The sequence below is a fragment of the Rhinolophus sinicus genome, chromosome 16 (genome assembly GCF_057876585.1).
Source record: "Rhinolophus sinicus isolate RSI-liver-muscle chromosome 16, RSI-T2T, whole genome shotgun sequence".
Taxonomy (NCBI): Eukaryota; Metazoa; Chordata; class Mammalia; order Chiroptera; family Rhinolophidae; genus Rhinolophus; species Rhinolophus sinicus.
In genome coordinates, this window is record NC_142516.1 from 164623777 (window position 1) to 164647178 (window position 23402).

Consider the following 23402-nt stretch of genomic DNA (forward strand, 5'->3'; position numbering starts at 1 on the left):
TATTCAATGCCAACGGAAGTCAAACATCACAACAGGCTAACACAAGAGTTGGCAGACGTGCTCTGTAAAGGCCAGCTAGTAACTATGTCAGGCTTTGCTGGCCATGTGGTCTCTGTTGCAACTACTCAACTCTGTCATCATAGCAGTGAAGCAACCGTAGACGATACATAAATGAATGAACGTGGCAAGGCTCCAAGAAAACTTTATATACATGGAGAGTTGATTTTCATAAGAATTATGGGTCATAAAATATTATTCTTTTGATTTGATTTCAACCACTTAAAAATCTGAAAGGGGCCATACAAGAAGAGGTAGAAGGCCAGATATGGACATAGTTTGCCAACCCCAGGGCTAACATACAGACCCGTTTGTCATATTCATGCTGAAACATGCACAAGATTAGAATTCTATTACAACGGTATGTCGGGTATTGAGACATACTAAGGATGGCTGATAGCATACTTCTTTACTGCAATTTTTCCTAACATTGTAAGAAAGCCCGACAAAAGACTACAAGGACACTGGACTAAGAATCCAGACACCAGAGCTCTAGTTTCCATCCTGCCATATGCTAGTATGAGAGTTGGAGCTTGACAATGTAACATCTTGGGGTTGCAGTGTCCCTTTCGGGAAACAGAAAAAAAAAATGTTCGTCAGAGGGTAATAGGCAGAGCTGTGGTGAATATACGACAAAAGTTGACAGCATGCATTCTCAAACTATAAAGCATTAAAAAAAAAACTGCTGAAAAATCACAGCAAATTGTAGCAAAACCATTCTCTAAATTTGGAGGAAAAATGTTCTAGAAGCTAGGTGGGAGAAAGCAGAGTGCAGAAATTTTCTACTGTTTCATTTTCCCTAATTCTTAGGCAGTTTAACTTGTCTTCTCAAAAAGATGGCATTATTTTTACATTGTATGTTATCGAAACAACTTCATAGACTTAACTCAGATGTTACCAACTCAGAGGCAAAGTACTGAACCTTGAACCTTCAACATTTTGATCAGAATATGTCAAAAGTTCTCACTTTTTTATCCAAAAACTATCTCAGAGGAAATGAACGTCCCAAATGCCACATTTTTAAAAAAATATGGTTTCTTTAAAACCACAGGCTCCTAAGGTCGTATTTTTGACTCTTATAAATAATAATGTTCTTTATCACAGAGTCTAAAAGCAAGGTCAAAGGAAGCAAGCTTTCCATCCTTCTGTTTTTATCCTTTCTTTACACAAGAGGGTAGACAAGCTTCAGCTCTAAACCAAACAATTACAGGAATTCAAATACTTGGTTCTTTACTAACACTAGTTACAGAGCTGTCTGAGATCAGTGGAGGGATGGGAGACATCACCTCTTTGTAATGCTTTTTATTCTCCCTTATATTGGCGGGAAGTTTTATCCAGACCACAGCCTTTTGACCTAAACCCACAAACCACCAGGGCAGGAAGACCTTCATTTTCACAACCATCCTCTCCAGTATAAACTTCGTAGGTTTACATCTTTACATACTCAGAGCCTACAGAAATGCTTGGCACACAGATGTACTCAGATGTTTGGACTAAGCTTAAACAAAGGAATTAAGGACTTTAGGCAAAGATAGTATTTTATGGGTTCACTCTTATACACTCTGCACAGACTGAGGTATAAGTTTTCTGGAGAGGCCACACGTTTATATTAAGTAAGCACTGCTGACTTGAATCCAACCTGAGAGTAAGCCCCCTGGAGCAGTAACATATGGTTTGCAGCTTATCTGATCTACTAGTTTTATTGGGTAAACTTGAGTAGCATTAATTTCTCCACAGCGCTCCATGACCTGATAAATAAGCATATGGGATCTAGGAAGTCCTACTACTACACTTTGAAACAGGTGTTCAGAGTGCTCTTCCCAGACACTCACAAACCAAAGAGGGTAAGTTATTCATAACCCTCAAGTCTCTCAATCATCAAATTATAATTGACTCGTTTCCCACAGTTCTAATTCATGCAACCTATGATGACAAATATAATGATTGAAAATTAGTAACCAACACACACACACACACACACACACTACCCTGCCCCATAACATGGTAGATACTCAGTATTTCAACTTCCAGTTGTATTCAAAATGTAACTTACAAAAATATGACTAACAAAAGAATTCATTTATTTTTAAGAAACAGCTAATAAAAGAATTCATTTATCCATTTAAATAATGCCTAGTTAGTCAAGAAAGTCACTTTCAACATTAGGATTAAGTCTTAAAATATATTAGGTTTGAAAGTATACTAGGTTTAAAATATATTAGGTTTGAAAGGGGACCATATACCTCCAATGATTGGCAGATAAATGTTTAATAAATATTCGTTGACTGAGAGTTACAAACTTTCACCACAAAAGAGTATTAATTAAATAACATTTATTCCATAGGGATCAGAGTTTTATAATTGTTCTTCATCTGAAATAGGTCAAATGTTTCCTACGTCTTAACAGTTAAAGTAATCTTACTGGCTAAACTATCTAGCCATCATAATGAAAGCATTAAATCTTTTCTATTTCTCAGACCACGTGCCAAATGCTCTTCTCACTGCCACTCCTGGGTCCTTTGCGGGGTCTTCTCTAACCAGAATGGTTGAAAACTACAGCTGGAAAATGAAGGTTGGGAAAGGGAAATTCTCCGGGTTGTCCACTTGCTTCCACTTAAATCACTGGTCAAACTAAAGGTAAGCTGCCAGCTTTAAGCACACAGACACCAAATACAGAGTTATCTAGGACAGGAGTGATCTCTACAACCTCACAAGTCATAATCACTTTCTATCTGCAGTTAACAGGGGAGATTAAAAAAAAAAATCTAACTTTAGCAGTAATTATACTTCAAAGCATGTTTAAAAATTCCCTTTTATAGAAGCTATTTTCCCCTTAGGCCTGACTGCTAAGAATTAAATCAAATTTAAGGACAGTGACAACAGTCACAGCATGTGACAAGAGGGCCTGTGTGCAAGTAAAAAGAACAAGAGAAAAGAATGACCTAATAATCTGTCATCGATGTGATGTCGTCATGTAGATCCTCGACAGCTTAGACTACAGCCATAATGCCCACTGTGACAATCAGCTGGAATTACTTCCAAGTTCTACACCGCTACATTAGCTCATGTCTAAAAACAGTGGGTTTTCCCTGCCTGAAACAAAGGATAGACTAGATAACCAATAACCAGTAAGAGTACTCCTGCCCTTGACCAAGTACAGTGTGGTAGGAAATTCGAGCCCAGTGGGCTATTAGAAAGCACTAGAAGGTCCTGAATAGAAGAATGATGGAAATGGAATTTGACAATCCTTCCTATTCAGTACTACCTGGGCTAAGTACCGTTCTTCCAATAAGGACACAATGCATGTGGCTTTTATTCCAGTGGCAGAAAAGGCCTCTGACCCACTAATCTTGAGGGGTGGTAGAAAATAAACATATAAACTTAAGAGTGCTGACCAATAAAACACCTGTTTGTTTTTTTGGGTTTGTTTGCTCTAAAACTAATCACTTTCATGATGGTATTACAATATCTGAACACAGAAGAGCATTAAAGTATACATGAAAGTCCACAACAGCCAGACCCACTTTCCAGGAGTTTTGTTTCGGAATTGGAGACAGTTATGCAATTAGTATGTAAGTGTAACATTAAGTAGACAAACCAACACACCTCCTTGTTGGTAGCTGACTCACCAGAGTGCAAAGGTTAGACATGCAGCGCACACATTCCCTCTTGTACCTTCCACTTCCATCTCCAGATTTGACAGTTCTATTTTACACGGTCAAGGTTTATTGTATTTTCATTCTGTTCCATAGCTATGCTTAAGACAGCTTTAAAGGTTCATTAGATGGTAAACCACATAAATGTGGCTCTTCAGTGTTTTGAAATAAATATCGTTAATTGAGGAACTAGATATTATGAAAGAACCAAGAGAAGAGAGGTAATTATTTGGCACTAGACCCTAAGCACTAGCTGAAGAATATCACAAGCCTTCAACCTCAACGCATGTTCTTATTTCATCTTTCCGGGCTCCTCCTAGGCCATCTTGTTGGCTACTGTTTTCTAGATCTCATGGGTCCTTTTCCTTGTACTTTTCCATCATTAAAACAGGGTGCATAAAGTAAAATTTTCTAAGTCTTTGCAAAACGAAAAATCTCTTCCATTTGTCTCCACAATTTGAGATTGCCTGGGTACAAAATCATAGTTTGAAAACAATTTCCCTTCAAAACTTTAGAAAGAGGGGCCGGCCCGGTGGTTCAGGCGGTTAGAGCTCCATGCTCCTAACTCCGAAGGCTGCTGGTTCGATTCCCACATGGGCCAGTGGGCTCTCAACCACAAGGCTGTCAGTTCAATTCCTCGAGTCCCGCAAGGGATGGTGGGCGGCACCCCCTGCAACTAAGATTGAACATGGCACCTTGAGCTGAGCTGCCTCCCTGATGACTCAGTTGGTTGGAGCACGGGCTCTCAACCACAAGGTTGCCAGTTCAATTCCTCGAGTCCCGCAAGGGATGGTGGGCAGTGACCCCTGCAACTAAGATTGAACACGGCACCTTGAGCTGAGCTGCCGCTGAGCTCCCGGATGGCTCAGTTGGTTGGAGCGCATCCTCTCGACCACAAGGTTGCCGGTTCGACTCCCACAAGGGATGGTGGGCTACGTGCCCCCTGCAACTAGCAACGGCAACTGGACCTGGAGCTGAGCTGTGCCCTCCACAACTAAGACTGAAAAGGACAACAAGTTGACTTGGAACAAAGTCCTGGAAGTACACATTGTTCCCCAATAAAGTCCTGTTCCTTCCCCAATAAAAAAAAAATCTAAATAAAAAAATAACAACTTTAGAAACAATATTCATTTTTCACCTAGCATCAAATATCACTTATGAATTGTCTGAAGTCTGTTACCACTGTAGGTAACTTTTTCTTCCTTTGAACATTTTTAGAATTTTATCTTTTTTAAACTTCAGAAATTCAACAAGGATATCTAGTTGTAGGTCATTTTTTTAAATCTATCCTAGTTCATGCTAAGCTTGTCTTTCTTCTACTCAAAGAAATTTTCTTTTTTATTTATTGATACTTTCTTCCCCTCAACTTTCTGTTTCTGCTTCTAAAACTATTAAAGATTAGAGGTTTGGGATCTGTCCTCCATGTCCTCTAACTTTTCTATTTCTATGTCTCTCTCCCCACCCCCTTTCTGATTTCTTTGACTAATTCAGATAAGCAGCTTGTTTTTTAGTCCTGCTCGTTCTTTTAGAATTTTCAAGGAATTAAAAATAACTAAAAAAATGATTTGACTGCTGATTTTCCCAGCAATCTGTTCTTGTCTTAAAGATGTGTTACTCTCTTAAATCAGAGCACAATAAGTTCTCGAAGTTCTCTATCCTCCCAGTTACTTGTTTCCTACAAAGTCAGCTGATCTGTGCATCTTTTTTCTTGCTATTAATTTTCTCAAAAAGCAAGTAGACTTGGTTACTGGTTCATACTTACAAACAAAGACTAAATCCAAAGAGGTAACTAGCATGAGCTTCTTCTGCACCAATGTAGATATTACCCTAATGGGCTTCTAACTTAACAAAAGAAAACTGGCAACAAGCACTAAGCAAATGAGTGAATTAGTCCATAAACAAACTTTCCATACAGTGCCTGGACATGCAGCAGGAGAGTGGCTGCAGACGCCATAATACAAAGTAAGGGTGTTGCTATCCTAGGGGTGGGATGTTTTAGAGTCCGTCTAATATTCCTCCCACCTTCTGCTTAACTAAATGTGGACATATTATGTTACCTCAAACTCTGCTTCTCAATGAGGGGTAGGAATCCCACACTTAGATCTCTTTACCTCCTTTAAAAATAGGTATCTTGTTTTATCCTAAAGACTAGACCTCACCTCATACTTGCAATCATCATCTTCAGCACATGCAAGCAACTCCTACTGCTAGAATATCCTTTCAATGATCCAACTTATCTAAAAAATGCTATGAAAATGGAAGATAACACATAATAATACGCATGTATACATACACACACATGCATATGATTACACACACTATAAATCTGAATTTCAAAAGACCAATACTTTTACACACACACACACACACACACACACACACACACACACCACTCCTTGAAATATAATCTTAACAGCTATGACAGAAAAAAAATTAAACTCACAAGTAGAAACTGACAAGAGCTCCAAAACTTGAATACATGCAACTTGTTAATATATAAAAGTCAAGGCTCCGTGTATTATAAATAAAAGAGAATATCAAAGCCTTATGTTCTCAAAGTAAATTAAGTATCATGAAGAGTTTGGCCACATTTTAAACTACCATTTCTCACGAGGTCATAGAAAAAGTTCAGGGTGTTAATGAGAGAAGCAGAAGAAAAACATTTCCAAATTTATCTAAATTAAAGAATCCCCCTAAAAAATGCTAACACCTAACTAACTTTACTCAAACTCTAAAGAATTTCTACTACTTCATTCTCCACATCTTTCCAGATTTCAAAAACGGCTCAGTCTGGTAACAATTCAGACAATATACCCTGTAGCTTTCCTGTTCAGAATCATGTCACTTCTTTGCTTAAAACTATTCAAAAGCTTCCCCACCATCGTAAGATACAGTCCAGAATCCTTAACTGCCCTGAAAATCCTGCACATCTCTCCAATTTCATCTAGAGTCACGCTGCTCATTTTCTCCCTCTTCATTCCCCTCCTTACACTCCCACCACAACAGTCTGGCAGTTCCTCACATCCTGAGTCTTGTCCCATCTCAGGGCCTTTGCACACGCTGTTCCTGGGGTCGGGGGCCATTCTTCCGCTCCTCTCTCCTACAGAGGTAGCTGCTTAACTCTTGCTGACTCCTCGACATGGGACATTCTTGTGAAAGTATTTCCTGGCCATAGTACTCAGACTCAAGTCTGTTAGCATCATCATACTTGTTTTAAGGGAAAGGAAGAAAAAAGCAAGAGGTGCTATCTTTGTAATCTGTTTGTCGTACTAGACTTCAAAACCTAGGTATTCAATGTGTCTTCCATTGTACCCTGAGTACCTAGCCCTGGGCCTGCACCTAGCAAGTGCTCAATACATTTATTTCATGATCTAGCATTGGAATCGTCTCTCTGACCAAGGCCCAATGTTTCAGAAAAGAAGAGTCTACAAATTCTTGCGTAAATCACTTCTATTTTGTAGCGGTCCCAAGAAACAGGCATGAACATCTACCAAAATAAAATTTTGCTGCCATAGAGGCACAATTATCAGAGTAGTATGAAAATAGTAAACAACTACTTTGGGAGACTCTCTATTTTTTTTTTTTCCTTCTTGGAGTAGGTAACAAAATAGCATTCCAATTATCTATTCGTTATAACAAACATTATGCACTGTCATAAGTTATTGCTTTTATTTTAATAAACACCTTCCATAGTAGAAATGCAAAGCAAAAGCAAAACACAAAGCACACAGAAACGCATGGGATAGAAACTACAAATTTCATAGGAGCACAATTTCAGTTATTTGTCACTTGCTGTACTAAATAGCGTCTCTAATATGGAAGCAAATGTTTGGGGGCTATTCTGAACGTAAGAGCAAAGCAAATGTGATGGAAGCTCACAACCATGCCAACGTCTCTTCAATTTCCAGCACGTGGGAATAGCAAATGTCAAGAGACCCTGTCTGGGCACAAAAATTTCGGTATGGTTCCAAATTATTCTTCCAGTGAGAAAGAATCCTTTACAAAGCTTACCTAAAATGAACTGCACAGACTAAGTTTTAATTTTGTGTTCCAAATTTGACAGAGCACCTCAAGACTGGAAACATGAACTGATGGAGATAGCATCTTGGGCCACGCAAGGAGAGACTGGACAGATGCCAGGAGACAGACACTTGATAAGCTTCTTAATGTCTCGGTTCAATCTGCGTGGCTTTTCCAAATGAAAAGGCCACCTTCAGAGCACCGGATTAGTCGACAACTTTCTTCTTCGTTGGCTAAATTTAGAGAGAAACACTCCATCATAACAAATGAGACAAGAATGGGAACTGGTATCATATGAAGATAAAAGAAAAACTCAAAGAAATAATATCTATCCACATTTGCTTAGCACATAATCCCAGAGGAAATGAGAGGTAGTCATAGGGTAACATGACCCAAGATAGTAATTGTGCAGGGCTTCACCATTTGTGAAAACTATACCCACACTCTTCAAATGTGACCTGTCCTGATTCAATAGTTATGGACATTCAAGTATCTTAAGGCAAGATAAGCTTTTATTAACTGGCCCCAAATTAACTGAGCCACATATTGGGTGTCTCAAATTACTTAGATAAGCTTTTTGATCATTATTTGGTTATTTAACATCCAGGACTCATGGCACAAGATTAGTCTTATTTCAATTTAGGATACCTTGTGAGTTAATGCTACCCATGCAAGTTCTATGGGTGTTTATTATTAATATTCTAAAGGGGTGTGGGAAGTGGAGAATATAGAAAACCACATCAGAAATGGAATATGTACAGATCTAAGAAGAAACAGAAGAAAAGGAATAGATTAACGAGGTTGTCTTGAAGTTTCTACTCTTCTCAAATAAACTACATTCACAAAATTTTTCAATTTGAGATTTTAACTCTAATAAGTATCTTTATGTACAGGTAGAGAAAACAGACACCCCTCAAAGAAAAAATGCTATTAGTTTTCCATAAAGTATAAATAGCCAAACAAAGAGGATTCCCTGTATTATTTGGTTCAGTTTTTGAATAAAGAGTTACATATTAGGAATGTGCCTCTATACTTATATAGCACTTCACATTTTTCAAAGTAACGTCACATTCAACATTTCCTGAAATCTAATATTAGGTTGCTGCAAAATTGTGGTTTTCGCAATTATTTTTAACCTTTTAAACCACAATTACATTTGTACCAACCTAATAGCTCCATGAAATCTGTCAAATGTCTGCACTTACCAAGCGAAATACTAGGAACAAGTGGCACGCTCCGAATCATACAGTTACGTAGAGCTAAGGCACTGTCACTACATCTAACAACTAGATCAAAATCCCTTCCGCCATATTCGTTCATTCAATAATTAGCACTCAACACCTACAATGTGATAGAAGCTATTCTAGGCCCTGGGAGAGGTACAGCAGAGAACAAAACAGACTCAAATCTCCACTCTCAGAACTAACATTTTAATGACCACCACCATGTGACTTTTTTTCTTGGCTTGGCTGCTCGGATACCATTTACAACACCAAACGTTCAATTACTTTTTTTGCTCATCTAAGGAATTTAAATGTTGTCAAATTATTAATAAATCACAAAAACCAAACATTCAGAACTTAAAACACATTCAAAAAGTTATTAAGCTGTTGGCAATTCAACATGAAATTGAGGTATAGGCCCCTAGTCTCAGATGCTTCAAAGTGGAAAATAAGGAACATTGTTAGAACCATTTTCAAAAGAGAAAAAACAATTAAGATATTGAGTTTTGTCTAAGATTGCATATTCAAATCATGCTTTAGTGTTTGGGGGGAAAAGAGAAAATATTATTCTGGGTCTTAATTAATTTTATACCAATAGACTACAGATTTAGAAGTCCCAAAGAGTTAACTTTCAACAATTAATTATTTTACTTTCAACATTATTTTCAGTAGATTATCCAGAAAAGCCATTTACATTATTCAGATATATTAGAAAAGAGACCTACTATTTAAGCTGTTACTATGTCTGCTTTACAAACATCTTTATTTTATCCCTTACAACTCTACAAAATAAATGTAAATGTTAAAGAGGCTGAGAAAACGTAAGTAACTTGCCTATATTGACTACTTGATACCTAAGACTTTATAAATTATGACATTTTGGTATTAAAAAAAGTTTGGAAAAGGGGAAAATTAGTTTGAGATCCACAATAAAATAAGTTTTAATTAATTTAATTGACATTCAATTAATTTTCCCTATGAGAATTTAAGGGTATCAGATACATATCAGTCATCTATAAGACTATACATACCTTACACCAAAGATAATTATCCTATTATAACTTAAACACACACACACATATAACCAATTTGCAAAACTGCAGCTATGGAGACAAAGCACTTCTCTCAGCAGTATCTTAAAACAGTCACAATACAGGTGCTAGCTCCCTATAAAATTAAGTCTTACAAAACATCACTTTCTTTCCCTCATTTACTTCAGAAAAGCAAACTTTCCTCAGAAGAGCAGGATTTTAATAAGCCTGTTCTCACAACCTTAAGACAAAACTTGAACCCTTCCCATACATTCTCCCATAACTTACCAAGTTTTCTTATCTAGATCCACAGTCACAAAGCTGTCAGATACAGCATGAAGGCTATTTGAAGACCTCCCAAATCAAGAACACAGGTAGCAAAAACTCAGCTAGAGGCCCCTTCAAGAAGTTTCAATCCAAAGGAGTTTATTAGCAATTGTATAATTAGAGACCATCCTGGGAGGAATGCTGCCCACGGTACTGCAGATACTGACTTTGACAAACCCTTATACAGATGTCTTCCTGGAGATGCTTCTTCATTAAAGCAGGAAGACGGCTAATGTGCAACCAAGAAAACAGCACAGGTTAAGTTCCTAGGGTATGAAAGGGAATAAGAAAGAAGGGTTGTAAGACCAAGGGACCAGAGGGCGTACAAGGTCCACCCACTAGATATACTTTGGCTCCTCATAACTACGGCCCCTCGTCACGTGTTCTATAGGGAATTAATCCTTAATTTTTGAGTAATTCTCTTCCCAAAACATCAGGGTCAAGAACTAGAAACCAGATATGTAAAATATTTGCTCTCTAATAAGCAGCATCTTACCTGAAGCCCCAGGTAACATTAAAGAACATTTACCTGTCCCTCGGTAAAAGAGTGAGAGAGGATGACTGTACCCTTCCTTCAAATCTAATCTCTAATCTCTCCATGGCAGTGGATGGTCTCACTGAACAGTCTTTAAATTCAGGGGGAACGTATACAACCACTAATCATTTTGCAACAAAATTCGGTAAGGTAAGTAAAAGCTGATTATTTTAAAGTAAAACATGCTTGTGACTGGGAAAACGATGCTGCAAGGTGATACTTCAAATGACGCCAGTCTTTCTTCTGGAAGAAAGAGACAGCTGGTAAGGAAAGTGGTGCAAAGACTCCACCCCATCTTAAAATATTCAAAATGAAAACTGCAATTACAACAGTAGTAGTTCAAAAAGAATTAAAACTGCATTCCTTTTAGCAACATCTATTATAGGTCAGGCTCCCTTCTAGCTGATGTGCACAAAACAAAGAACCCTGTCCTTAGGCAATTTATACTCAAATGAATGGAAACAACCCTGGTCTCAAAGAAAATCCTCAAAACTATTTGTTACTTGAAAATGCTGATTCTTCAAGAGAGAAATGAAATTTAAACAAAAAGAAAACACTTTATTAAAGAGGCACTTGAAACTTCTAAAATATGGAATGTTCACATTATTCCAATTATATATTTATGCTACGTTATGAATAAAGACAAAGTTAAAACCGTAATTTCTGATTATCTGTTAATTAGCTATCACTGGCAAAGGACCCCTTTAATTGGAAGCCTGTAAAAATTCTTTGATATGGAAGACTAAATATGAATTCTTCTCTATTCTTTTATAAAACCACATTAGACTGACAGCTAAACTTAGTCTAATACCCACATGGAAGACTGAATAGGAGAGGAGACCCTATCTGATTTAAGGGGGCACAAGGATCATTTCATTTAGAAATGAGAGAAACAGATAAACATTAGGTAACGGACTTAGGTCTTAGCACTCTCGGCTCTAAGGGCCCACAGTAGGGTATACACCAACAAGAACCTGGAAAGGTTCTAGAATTCAAGGAGCAAAGTACCACAGAGGGTAGGTAGGGAGCTCTATGGCGAAGCAAAAACAGAGGACGACTATTTCAAAGTCTACCAGGAAGGTGCTGAATGAAACTCTGGGGCTCTCCCCCCTGCCTAAGCAGCTGCTCCTCTCCTGCTTTTCCTCAAAAACAGGTTTTATTACTTAAATTGAACAAGAAAGCTGCTAGATTTAAGATACCTTACACAAATAAGGGTACCTTATAAAAACCCAGGAAAAATAAATGAAAGATCAGTGCATACTACTAGGTTGGTGCAAAAGTAACTGCGGTTTAAAGGTTAAAAATAACTACAAAAACCGCAATTACTTTTGCACCAACCTAACAGAAGGTCAACTCAGTGAGGGTAGAGACGTGATATCTGTTTTGATCACGACTGCATCCCCATTACCTACATATGCCTGGCACATAAAAGGTACTTGATAAATACACAGCAAAGGAGTGTAGAAGAGGGTTTGTTTTGGTTTTTGTTTTTGATTTTTAATCGACAAGAAGGCAGAACATCAAAAAAAGAAAAATCAAGGAAAGAAAACAGGAGAGAATAATATAAAATATGAACATCAATCCAGGAGATTCAACATCTGACTAAAAGGAGTATCTAGAAAGAAAGAACAAAGAAACTGGAGGGGAGGAGAGAATTACAAAGAAATACTGCTCGAAATTTTACAGAGCAAAAATTTCCAGGTTGAACTGCCCACTAACAGTCTACCACAGAAAAGTGAAATTTCAAAACACCAAGAAGAAAAGATTCTAAAATACCTGTTGTATTTTAAATAGAAAGGTCACAAGAATCCGAAATGAGAATGGTATAGGACTTCAAAAGCAATCCTGAAGCTAAAATATAATGGAATAAATGCCTTCTAAACTCTGTTGGAAATGGTTTCTAGCCTAGAATTATACACTTAGCCCAAAAAAAGTCAAGTATAAGCATGAGGGTACAATAAAGGCATTTTTCAGACATATGAGGTTCTCAAAGTTTACCTCCCCCATATCCTCTTTCCTCTCCTACTTGCCCTAAACAGCAACAGGAGAATGTATTCTACTAAAAGTGGGAATATAAGGAAAAGGAAGTCTTTGCATCTAGGACGCAGGTGATAAGCACTTTGGGAGGATGGGAGAATTCCCAGGATGAGAGCAAAAGGAAGTCCCACCATGACAGCTCTGCGTAGGCCTGCAGAGAACCAGTTCAGACTGAAGAGAACAGAGGACATTACCAGGAAGAATAGTTAAACAAAAACAAACACACAACCTTGGTGGATTTATATGTCTAACCGTACTGAGAATGGTTCATTTAGAGAGTTTGGGGATAAATTAACGACAAAGACCAAAAAAAGCAAGTGTCTTTTTACAATTAACTCTAGAAAAAAAACAAAAAGTCCGATGGAAAAAAAACAACAATAAAATACTACATGACTTAGATATGACTATTTCTATTATGATCAATTGATGTATCCTAAAATTAGTAAAACGTTACGTGGGAGGATATGCAGAGGAAAAGGTTTAAAGGAATTAAACCTTCACAATCCGAAGCAAAAAGCCAATGGATGTTTAATATTGACAACTTGAGGGACAGCTATATAGGCATGGAATTTATAAATAGAAGCAAACAACTAAATCAAAACAAATAGCTTTTGTTAAGTAATTTCATTTAGGTAATAAAATGGGCATGGGAGAATGGCATAGGAATCTGCTGTTTTCCTTATAATATCCATAAGACTAATACTTTCTAAACTACAGACATATTACTTTATAACATATAATTTTAAAAAAGAATTCATCCAATGAGTAACCTACTCTCCTGGGTTACTCTTCTCATAATGGGATTATGGATCATGGATCTTTGGAACACAAGCATTTATCCTCACAGCAAAAGAGGATTTAGATTTATACAGAAATTTAGCAAAAGACTAATTTTGGTTTTGAAGTGCTGGTTTTCTGCTTAAACTCTCTTCTATGAAATTTAAATAAATTACATCATGAATAAATCTGCAGCATGTCAATTCATTTCCTCATGACCTCACAATTCTGCTTTAGCCCCCTTGTCAATCAAGGGAAAATCAGATGATCAGGCTTACTCTAAAATCTCAAAAGCCACCAGCAACCAGGATTATTTACACCCAATTTAACAAAAGCCTCTCCTCTATTTTTTTTTTTTAATCAACCGTGTATGCAGATGAACTCAAGTAGGAGTTGGCAAACTATGGCCTCCGTGGCCCAAATCCAACCTGCCCCTGCTTTTATCATACCCACCAGCTAAGAATGGTTTTTACATTTTTTTTTAGTACTTTAAAAAAATAAAAATATATTTTGTGACATATAAAAAAAAAAAAATCACAAGAAATTCAAATCCCAGTGTCCACAGATAAAGATGTATTAGAACACACTCATTAGTATTGGGACCTATGGTTGTTTTCTAATGATGGCAGAGTGTGTGGCCCACCAAGCCTAAAATATTTACTAGCATCTGGTCCCTTTCAGAAAAACTTGTTGACCCCAGGGATAAAGAACTCTAGTTCTGAATTTCATTTTAAATAAAATTGAGCCAAATCCATATATATAAAATGTACACATAAAAAGTCCTTGAATCAAGGGATGTTTTAATAAAGAAACAGGGATGGTCTATAAAGCCCTTGAAAGAGAAAAGTCCAGAGGGATTTACTAGTTTGCTTAGGGTCACTTGGGTAAATGGGAACAGAATCAAGACTAGAGTCTCCTGACTCAGACAGTTGCTCTCTCAGATAAGCATCTGTCACCAAAGCTTTAACCCTAATACTCCTTTGTTCCTATTCCACTCTTCAGCCTTCTATTACTAAATCACTTATTTCCTTTTAGTTAAAATGTTAATAAAACATGCTTCTCAATTTGACCTTCCCCAAATATTTAAAACAGATTTCTCTACATATTTCCCTATGACTGGCCAAGAAGCAGTATAGAATATTGGTTAAGGAGTCTTTGGTGTCAGGGAGACCCAGGCTGGCTCTAGTCTCTGCCCCCAGGGTATCACTCTGGCCTCATAATCCTCTGAATTTCTCTAAACTTCACTTTCCTCACCTCCTAAAGTGAGTGTAGTACCTACCTCAGATGAGTGTGGTGAGACTGAATAAAATGAAGGATGTCAAGAATTTAATGTACTGACTGTCACAGAATTAAGAGCTCAAGAAATGTTACCTATTATACTTTGTCTTATCATGTCCAGATATTTTCTCATCATTCATTATCCCCGAAGAGCTTCACAGGCAGTGTTCCCAAACTTCAGTGCACATAAGAACCACACTGGTGAACTTGTCAATGCAGATGCCCTTGGCTATACTCCCACTCGGATTAATTTGGAAAATGGGGCAGGAATCTGCATTTTCAAGTTCAAATGAAATTTGGATACAGGTAGTTCATGGAATAGAAATAGTGCTCCTAGATAATGAAACAGACACTGAGAGGTTAAGAGACAAGCAAAAGCCTAAATAATCACAGCTTTAATTAAGTAGTCTTCTTAATCAAAATAGCAAGGAGCTCATTCCTTTCACTGTTTTTCATTTTAAAACAGTCTTAATTTTGTTTTTTTTAACTTATGTCGGGTTCCATAACTAATATTACATCCAATACAAAGATTATTTCCCCGTTTATAAAGGTTAGGACTTTCAGTTATACATCCATCTAAACATTTAAGGAACTCGAAAGGGTCGGTACTCAGATCCCCATGGAACCTCAGTTTTCTACCAGAATTCAGCCACAAACCTTGTTACCATCCACCGACAATTTAAGACTGACCCATTTTATTTATTGGTATATTTGCAAACAGAAAGAAAAAAAAGAGAAAAATAATATGTATTCCTACTTTGCAATACAAACTAAAACAAGCTATAAATCTGACTAAAAATAAGCAGGAAACTAAATATATTCTATATTAAGAAACCTTGATGTGTATTACACGTGAAGTGAATTGCATGCAACAGCCATACCTCAGGGTAAGGTTTTTTCATTTAAGTGTCTATTCCAAAACCAACAACAAAAGCAGAGCTACCAGTGGCAAGAGCTGGCGAATGTAAATATAGGGGTTCACAATTACCTTGCTCCAGCCTAAAGCACAGGGAGCGCCTTGCGGCTTCCATCTCCGGAGTCGGGTTATCTAGGACGTGTCTACACCATTGCAAAGGGCTCAGGGATTTCTCTGATGATGAGAATGTCTTTGAAGAGCCAACGTATAACCTTAAAAAAAGAAATCTACATTATAGGTATGATATAGTTATGTAGCAATTACTTTTTTTTTAAGAGAAAATAACATGTATTTGACCATTTCTATCAAAACAGAATTCACATTTGATTACTTCAAATACCCAAACTACTTTTTCACAGGTAAATATCCCCAAAAAGAGTATTATGCTTTCTATAGCTTGGTGGGAAGGACTTAAAAAAAAAGAAACTATGAAATTACATATCAGAAAGTCAGAGATTGGAGGCTTCTGTTATTGAACTAACCTTGAACAGACACCATGATATTCTGACTACCTCACTTACATTTTCATTTTTCTTGGCAACAGAATCTTACATGAACGAGGGCTAATATATGTAAACATGACATAGCAAACAAAGTAAATCTTATGTGCTTTAAAAAAAAGTCTAAAAATAAGTGGACGTTGTTTGCTGATTCTCTCAACCTTTCAAATAATTAGGTATTTCCCCTGTCTCAAATCTATACTAAATTTGGTATGTACTTCTTTCTCATTAAAGCCAAACTAACAGCTTTCAAAATGTTTTAGGAAGAGTTCTCTTCCAGCATCTATATCATTACATAGTAATGGGTAGGATTCAAAATTACCACCATGAGGCACTGTAAGTTAAAACAAAGATTTCCGCTCATTGACATACTGTGCTAAGGTAAATTTTAGAGTTTCAGCGATAGGTTATTTAAAAAGGTTTATCTTGAGGATTAACCAAGTTAACTAGAAAAAAGGAGGAAGAAAATTATAATCACTGGCTCCAGTAATTGACATTACTTTATAAAGCTGTATTCTAATTACAGATCTCATTAAATAACTCCTTCAAAGTTACCATAATTCTAATGAACACACTTTCTTTAAATAACATACTTCATTATTCACTCTTTTACTGTTTATAGTCAGGACTTCCACATAGTAGAGTAATTGATCAGTTATCCAAGCTGGTCGGGGAATGTACCATTCATTCTTCGGTAAATTATTCTTTTAGGTCAGGGGTTGGCAAACATTGTCTGTAAAGGGCCAGCGAGGAAGTACTTAGGCCTGTGGGCCACACAGTCTGTGTCCTAACTACTCACCCCCCCATTACGGCCCCAAAGCATCACAGATGATATGTAAATGACTAAGTATAGCTGTGTTCCTATAAACTTTACCTACAGACATTAAAAGCTGAATTTCCCATAATTTTCACATCATGAAATAGTATTCTTTTGCTTTTTTTCAATCACTTAATAATGTAAAAATCTAGGTGACCAGCCATACAAACCAGGCAGCTGGCCCAATTTGCCTGTAGGATGCAGTTTGTTAGCTTCTATTACAGATGAAGATTCTAAAATACTCTGTTAATCAACTTGATAGTAATCCTAACATATCATTATCCCCTGAGAGTGTGGACACTCTTAAAACTTTATATCCCTGGGCCCCACTTCAGCCTACTCTGACAAGAGTATCACCTACCGATATAAATCCAGCCTTTTCACCCTCCCCTGCTAAAGGACGCCTGAACTGTCCAGTACTATGCAGCTCTCTTTACGTCCCCAAGTAAAGGTTAGTCTAGGCCAGTTGTTCGCAATCTTTGGTGCATCACAAACTCTTAGAGGGCTTGCTAAAACACAGGTTGCTAACACGTGATTGCAGGCAGGTCTGACCTACCTGACTCAGTAGGCTTGGTGTGGGGTCCAAGACCTGAACGCTGATAGGGCTGCCCGCAGACCACTCCTGGAGATGGACGCACTGGACTAAGCCAAGCCTGGTAATCCCACTGTGCCCTTTGCCCAGTGACTGCTTTAGGCAGAGGCCCTGGACACCAACCATCCTAGCCAATAAAAACTAAGGAGAAACATTCTGATAGGCAGGTGGTCCAGTTTCTCCCCATTTTTAAAGGGTCACAAAACACCCAATTATATGCTGCCTACAATATATATATACTTTACACACACTTCAAGTATAAACACACAGAATAAAAGTAAAAGAATGGAAAAATGTAAAACCTGAAACTATAAAATTTTTAGAAGAAATCATAGGCGAAAGTCTCTGTATCCTTAGGTTGGCAAATATTTCTGAGATACAATTTCTCATACTGAAATCATAATCCATAAAAGAAAAAAACACACTTATTGGACTTCATAAAAAGTAAAACTTTGCTCTTTGAAAGACGCTATTAAGGGAATGATGAGCCATGGATTGGGAGAAAATATCTGCAAATCATATATCTGTATGTAGAACTTGTATGTCGAATACATATAAAAAATCTGCAAACTCAGTAATAAGCAACCACATTTTTTTCTTAAATGGACAAAAGATATGAACAGATATTTCACCAAAGAAAATCTGCGGTTGGCAAACAGCATATAGAAAATCTGCTCAGCATTAGTCATTAGGGAAATACAAACTAGAACCACAATGAGAGACTACTATGTATCTATTATAATAGAATGGCTAAAATTAGAAAGATTGGCCATAGCAAGTATCGGTGATGATGTGGTACAACTGAAACTCATACAATGCACTGCGGGTGGAAATGTAAAACAGCATAACCACTTTGGAAAAGATTATGGCAGCTGCTTAAAAAGTTAACATACACCTACTCGGCTCCAACCATTCAAAAGTCATTAAGTATTTAGCCAAAAGACATGAATGCACATATCCATAACAAAGGCTTATTTATAATAGCCTCAAATTGAAAACAACCAAATGTTCATTAAAAGATGAACAGACAAACCGTTATGTCCCATACAACCCAACAGCTCTCACAATAAAAAGAGAGCCACGGATTCATGTAACAATACAGATTAATTTCAAAATAATTATTTTAATTGTAAGAAGCTAAACCAAAAACAAATGAAAATGAGTACATACGATATGTTTTTATTGCTATAAAAGTATAGAAAACATAAACTAACCTAGACTGACAGAAAACAGGTTGCCTGGGTTGAAGACAGGCAGGATCAGGAGAGAGGGAATACAAAGGGGCACAGCGAAACTTGGACAGTTGGGATATAGCCACTATTTTGATTGTGGTGGTGGTTTTACAGGTGGATACACATGTCAAAACCTATCAAGTAGTACATCTTAAATATATGCAGTTTACATTTCATTTATACCTTAATAAAGCTTTAAAATAAAAGTCACAAGACAGGAATGGACTGCTTCCTGTTCCTCAATGTTAAGACTTGCGACTCGAGTTGCCATCTACCATGTAGATGAATCAGAGAAGCAGGTGCCACAGCCCTGACATAAATAAGCCCCTAAATTAGTTAAGTGTGAAATTTCATCACCTTTAGGCTTTAAGTTAATACAATTTCCTCACTATTTAATACACAAACTCATGACACCGTTTGAGCCTTTGCTTCTCAAATGTCTCTCAGCTGCCATGTGAAACTACTATCTGAAGCCCTGCTCTGCCCATTACCTCTAGCACAGTAAGGGACAACTGCTCCTATCTTCCTCTAAGAGGAAGCTTTCACCAACTGGCCTGCCTCTGGATTTCAGATACCCACCCCCATTTTTTTTTTTTTTTTGGTAGAGCTTTTCGCTTTTTTTTTTTTTTTGCTGAATCATATGGTCGTTTCGTTCTTTATTTTTAAAGAAATCTCCAGATTGCTTTCCATAGTGGCTGCACCAATTTATATCCCCACCAACAACGTAAGAAAGCTCCCTTTTCTCCACATCCTTTCCACTCATTTATTTTTGCTTTTGTTTCCCTTGTTTTTGGAGACAAATTCATAAAAACACCTCTGAGAAGACCAATGTCCAGAAGCTCAGTGCCTATGTTTTTTTCTATGTATTTTATTGTTTCACATCTTACATTCAAATCTTTAATCCATTTTGAGTTAATTTTTTTGTGTATGGTGTAAGATAGTGGTCCAGTTTTATCCTTCTGAATACTACTGTTCAATTTTCCTAGCACCACTATTAAAAAGACTTTCCTTTCTCCATTGTATATTTGTCTCCTTTGTCATAAATTATTTGCCCTTATATGTAAGGGCTTATTTCTGAACTCTCAATTCTTTTCTATTGGTCTGTTTTAGTTTTTCTAATCAAATAGCATACTGTTTTGATTACTATAGCTTTGTAGTATAGTTTGAAATTGGGGACTGTGATACCTCTGGATTTGTTTTTAGAAGATTCCCTTAATCTCTTAGGCTTATGTCATGTAGTTTTCTTTCATTTGACCACAGCCTCGCAACATAGTCAAAGGCAGTGCTCAGTTCCAACAGGCACGTATGATTGTTAAGTGACCCACTCTGCCATCTTCATTTCTCTTTTTTATACTCCATTGTCCATCCATGCTATCTTGTACTTATATCTCACCCTTACCCTTAAGTTCATACAACATGGGGATGATCAAGTGACTGAAAGAAGGAAATACAGCTGGAAGGCTGCATAAGGAACAAACAGAACCCTAGCCCCCCCCCCCCCCATACAGCCAAGTCCCACCACTCCTTCTCCATCACAACCTAAGGCCACAGGCTTACTATGTGGATAGGTTAACCCAGAGAAGCTCTGACTTCAGGCACACCAGATTTAGCTGAAGCAGGGATGAAGAACCTTACTGAACCAGAGGGACTAAATGAAAGTGTACCTGCTGTCGGTTAGAACCCTAGCCCCCTTTCTTCCTTTACATTCCTAGAACTGACTGTCTTATTTAAATCTCTCAGGAGTATGGAAGGTTTGTATTTGGAAAAACAGATGAACCCAAGAGAAGACCTAGAAATACTGAAACTTTAACTGCTACTCACCCAATAATTTAGTAAAGTGCACCAGTCAGAAAGCACCACCCATACAGAGCTTTAGATCAACTTCAATACCTCCTCTGGATATGAACAAACAACCAATGACACCAGGTAATTGGAATATTCCTTTCAAATAAAACCCTCAGACTAAAAGTAAAGGGGGAAAAAATGAGAAAAACAATGTAGAGAACAGATGAAAAATCCAAGACAATTATAAAATATCACCACAGAGAAAATGTTGCATTCATAAAACAACAGGATATTGAAAAAAAAAGTTTCTTCAAGCTTGGGAAATGAAACTATTATAGCAGAGACAAAAGATTCAATGAGTAAGTTTGGAAAATAAAGTCAAAGAAGTCTACCAGAAGCAAAACAAAGATGCAGATTTACAACAGGAGATGAATAAGAAAATTAAGTGATTGTACCAGGTGGGCCTACATCTGATTACTACAAGTTCTAATACACACACACACACACACACACACACACACACACGTAAAAAAAAAAAAAAAAAAAAGGAAAAAAGAAAATTTCTGAGAGTTAAAGGCAGACCATTGAGTTCTACAGAGAAAGCACCCACAAATGTCCAGTACAACAAATGAATAGAGAGGCCCATACTAAGGTAAAAACGTGACATTGTAGAACACTAGGGATTTAAAAAAAAGAAACCAGAAGTCAAGAAGGACTGGGTATCCAAATCATAATAGACTTCAATATCTAGAACATTATGCAAATTAGAACAAAATGGAACAATGTCTTCAAACATGAAGAAAATTATTGACTTATATGAAGAAAATTATTGACTTAGACTTTCATACCCAGCTCAACTATGACTCTTGCATGAGCAGAGAATAAAGACATTTTCAAATAGGCAGGATTTCAAAGTATACTCCTCGTACCCTTTCTCAGAAAGCTATTGGAGGCTGTGCCCCACCTACAAGAATAAATGAAATACGAAGACAGAGAATTAAAGAAACAGGAGATCCTACATAGGCAAGAAACCTAAGGAATTCCCATGACAACAGCAGTAGGCATCCAGCCTAAGGAGCAAACAGTAAAGACGAGAGCAGTGGGCTTAAGAGTACCAAATGGGTAGTACTACAAAATACATATTTAAAAACAGATTTAAGAGATTATCAAATGTGTTTGACCTTACTGGGGAATTATATGGCTCAAATAGTGTGTTTAGATAAACAATAAGGGATTAAAGAAAGTGAAGAGGAAAAAAGAGAGCTAGACCATTACTAACTCGTAGAGGAACATAGGGTTTAGAGAAAATAAAATATAACATGCATTTAACAGGGCTCGGCTAATAACAATTATAATCATAACACAGGAATTACATGATTTAATACAAAAATTATTTTAAAAAAAATTTTTCAGAAGGGAAAGGAAATATGGTGGTTTGGGGTGAGGGGAAGAGAGCTTAGTCCTCACCTTCCAAAAGAAGTCTACAGATGTTTAAAAGCATATAATAAAAAGTTTAGAAATAAAGAACCAAAGCAACAACTAGAGGAGTTTAAAGTGATGCCTATGTGCAGGACTCAGAGGTAGAAAGAGTGGAAAAGCGCTGCTTTCTGTAAAAAGTCTCGCTTATCGATGGGTTTTGGAACTATTTACATCCTACTTATTGTATTACTTTGATAAAACTCTAGAAGCATTATGCAAATATACGGTATTAAGACAAGTGATCATTTTCAGAATCAGTCTCCAAACAATGCACCCAGGATAGCTTTGAGCCTACTGTGTCTAAGGTTTGAGCCTATGTCTATGGCTAAGGCCTAGAACTGGATTTAAATTAAGAAGGAAAAAGGTGGTTAGTTATGGAGATCACGTAGCTACGAATTCCTTGAGTACCACTCCTACAATTTCCAAAACTAGATAAGCAAAGTAAAATCTTTACTTCCCGTAAATGGTTCTAATCTTTTAAAAATTTCTTTTTAATAAATCACCTTATTCATTGTCATTGCCAATGCCAGCACCATTTACAATATCCTTTATTGCCGTCATTAACACAACATACCTCCTAGTGACTTACAAATTACTTTCAACTTCTATAGTTTCATCGATGGTATATTAGAATCTGGCAAGACTATACGAAAAGCCTTAGTCTAAAACTTGCGAGTTCTTCAAATATTAAAAAAGCTATCACTTGAGTCACACTCTAATTTTCTTTAACTTTGCTTCGATAATTTCCAAAAGCGTATGACTAGAAACTTCATAAAGAAAATATGACTATCATCCTTCTCATAGAATCTCCTTTTGCAAACATTTCATATTCTAGGCCACTTGACTTCATAAATGTGCTACCACTGAGAGGTAAGAAATAATACAAAGCCCGCCATACGCTTCGAATGAAGTATTACAACTGTCTAGAAAAAAAAAATCTGTTATTCTCCAGTAAATATTTAGTTCTAAAGTCATCCTTCTGCAGATAATACAAAAGCAATATATCCAAAAAAGACCTGTCATTGAAAAGTAATATGGGACAATTTTCAAGTGATTTTTAAGAGCCTTCCATCACCACAAGTTTTATTTTAAGGAAAGCTAAAATGTCAGCACTGATGAGCACAATCAATCAATCTCTAG

At 36.9% G+C, this 23402-nt stretch overlaps 1 protein-coding gene across 2 annotated transcripts in view; it reads right to left on the reverse strand.

Moving 5' to 3' along the window:
* The window catches only part of SLAIN1 (SLAIN family member 1), a 58089-nt gene that overhangs the window by 29223 nt on the left and 5464 nt on the right, over positions 1-23402 (reverse strand). For both annotated transcript variants that reach the window (XM_019742586.3, XM_074329416.2), the window contains exon 2: positions 15930-16069. In XM_019742586.3, the coding sequence (XP_019598145.2) occupies positions 15930-16069 (140 nt within the window). The remainder of the gene's footprint in view (positions 1-15929; positions 16070-23402) is intronic.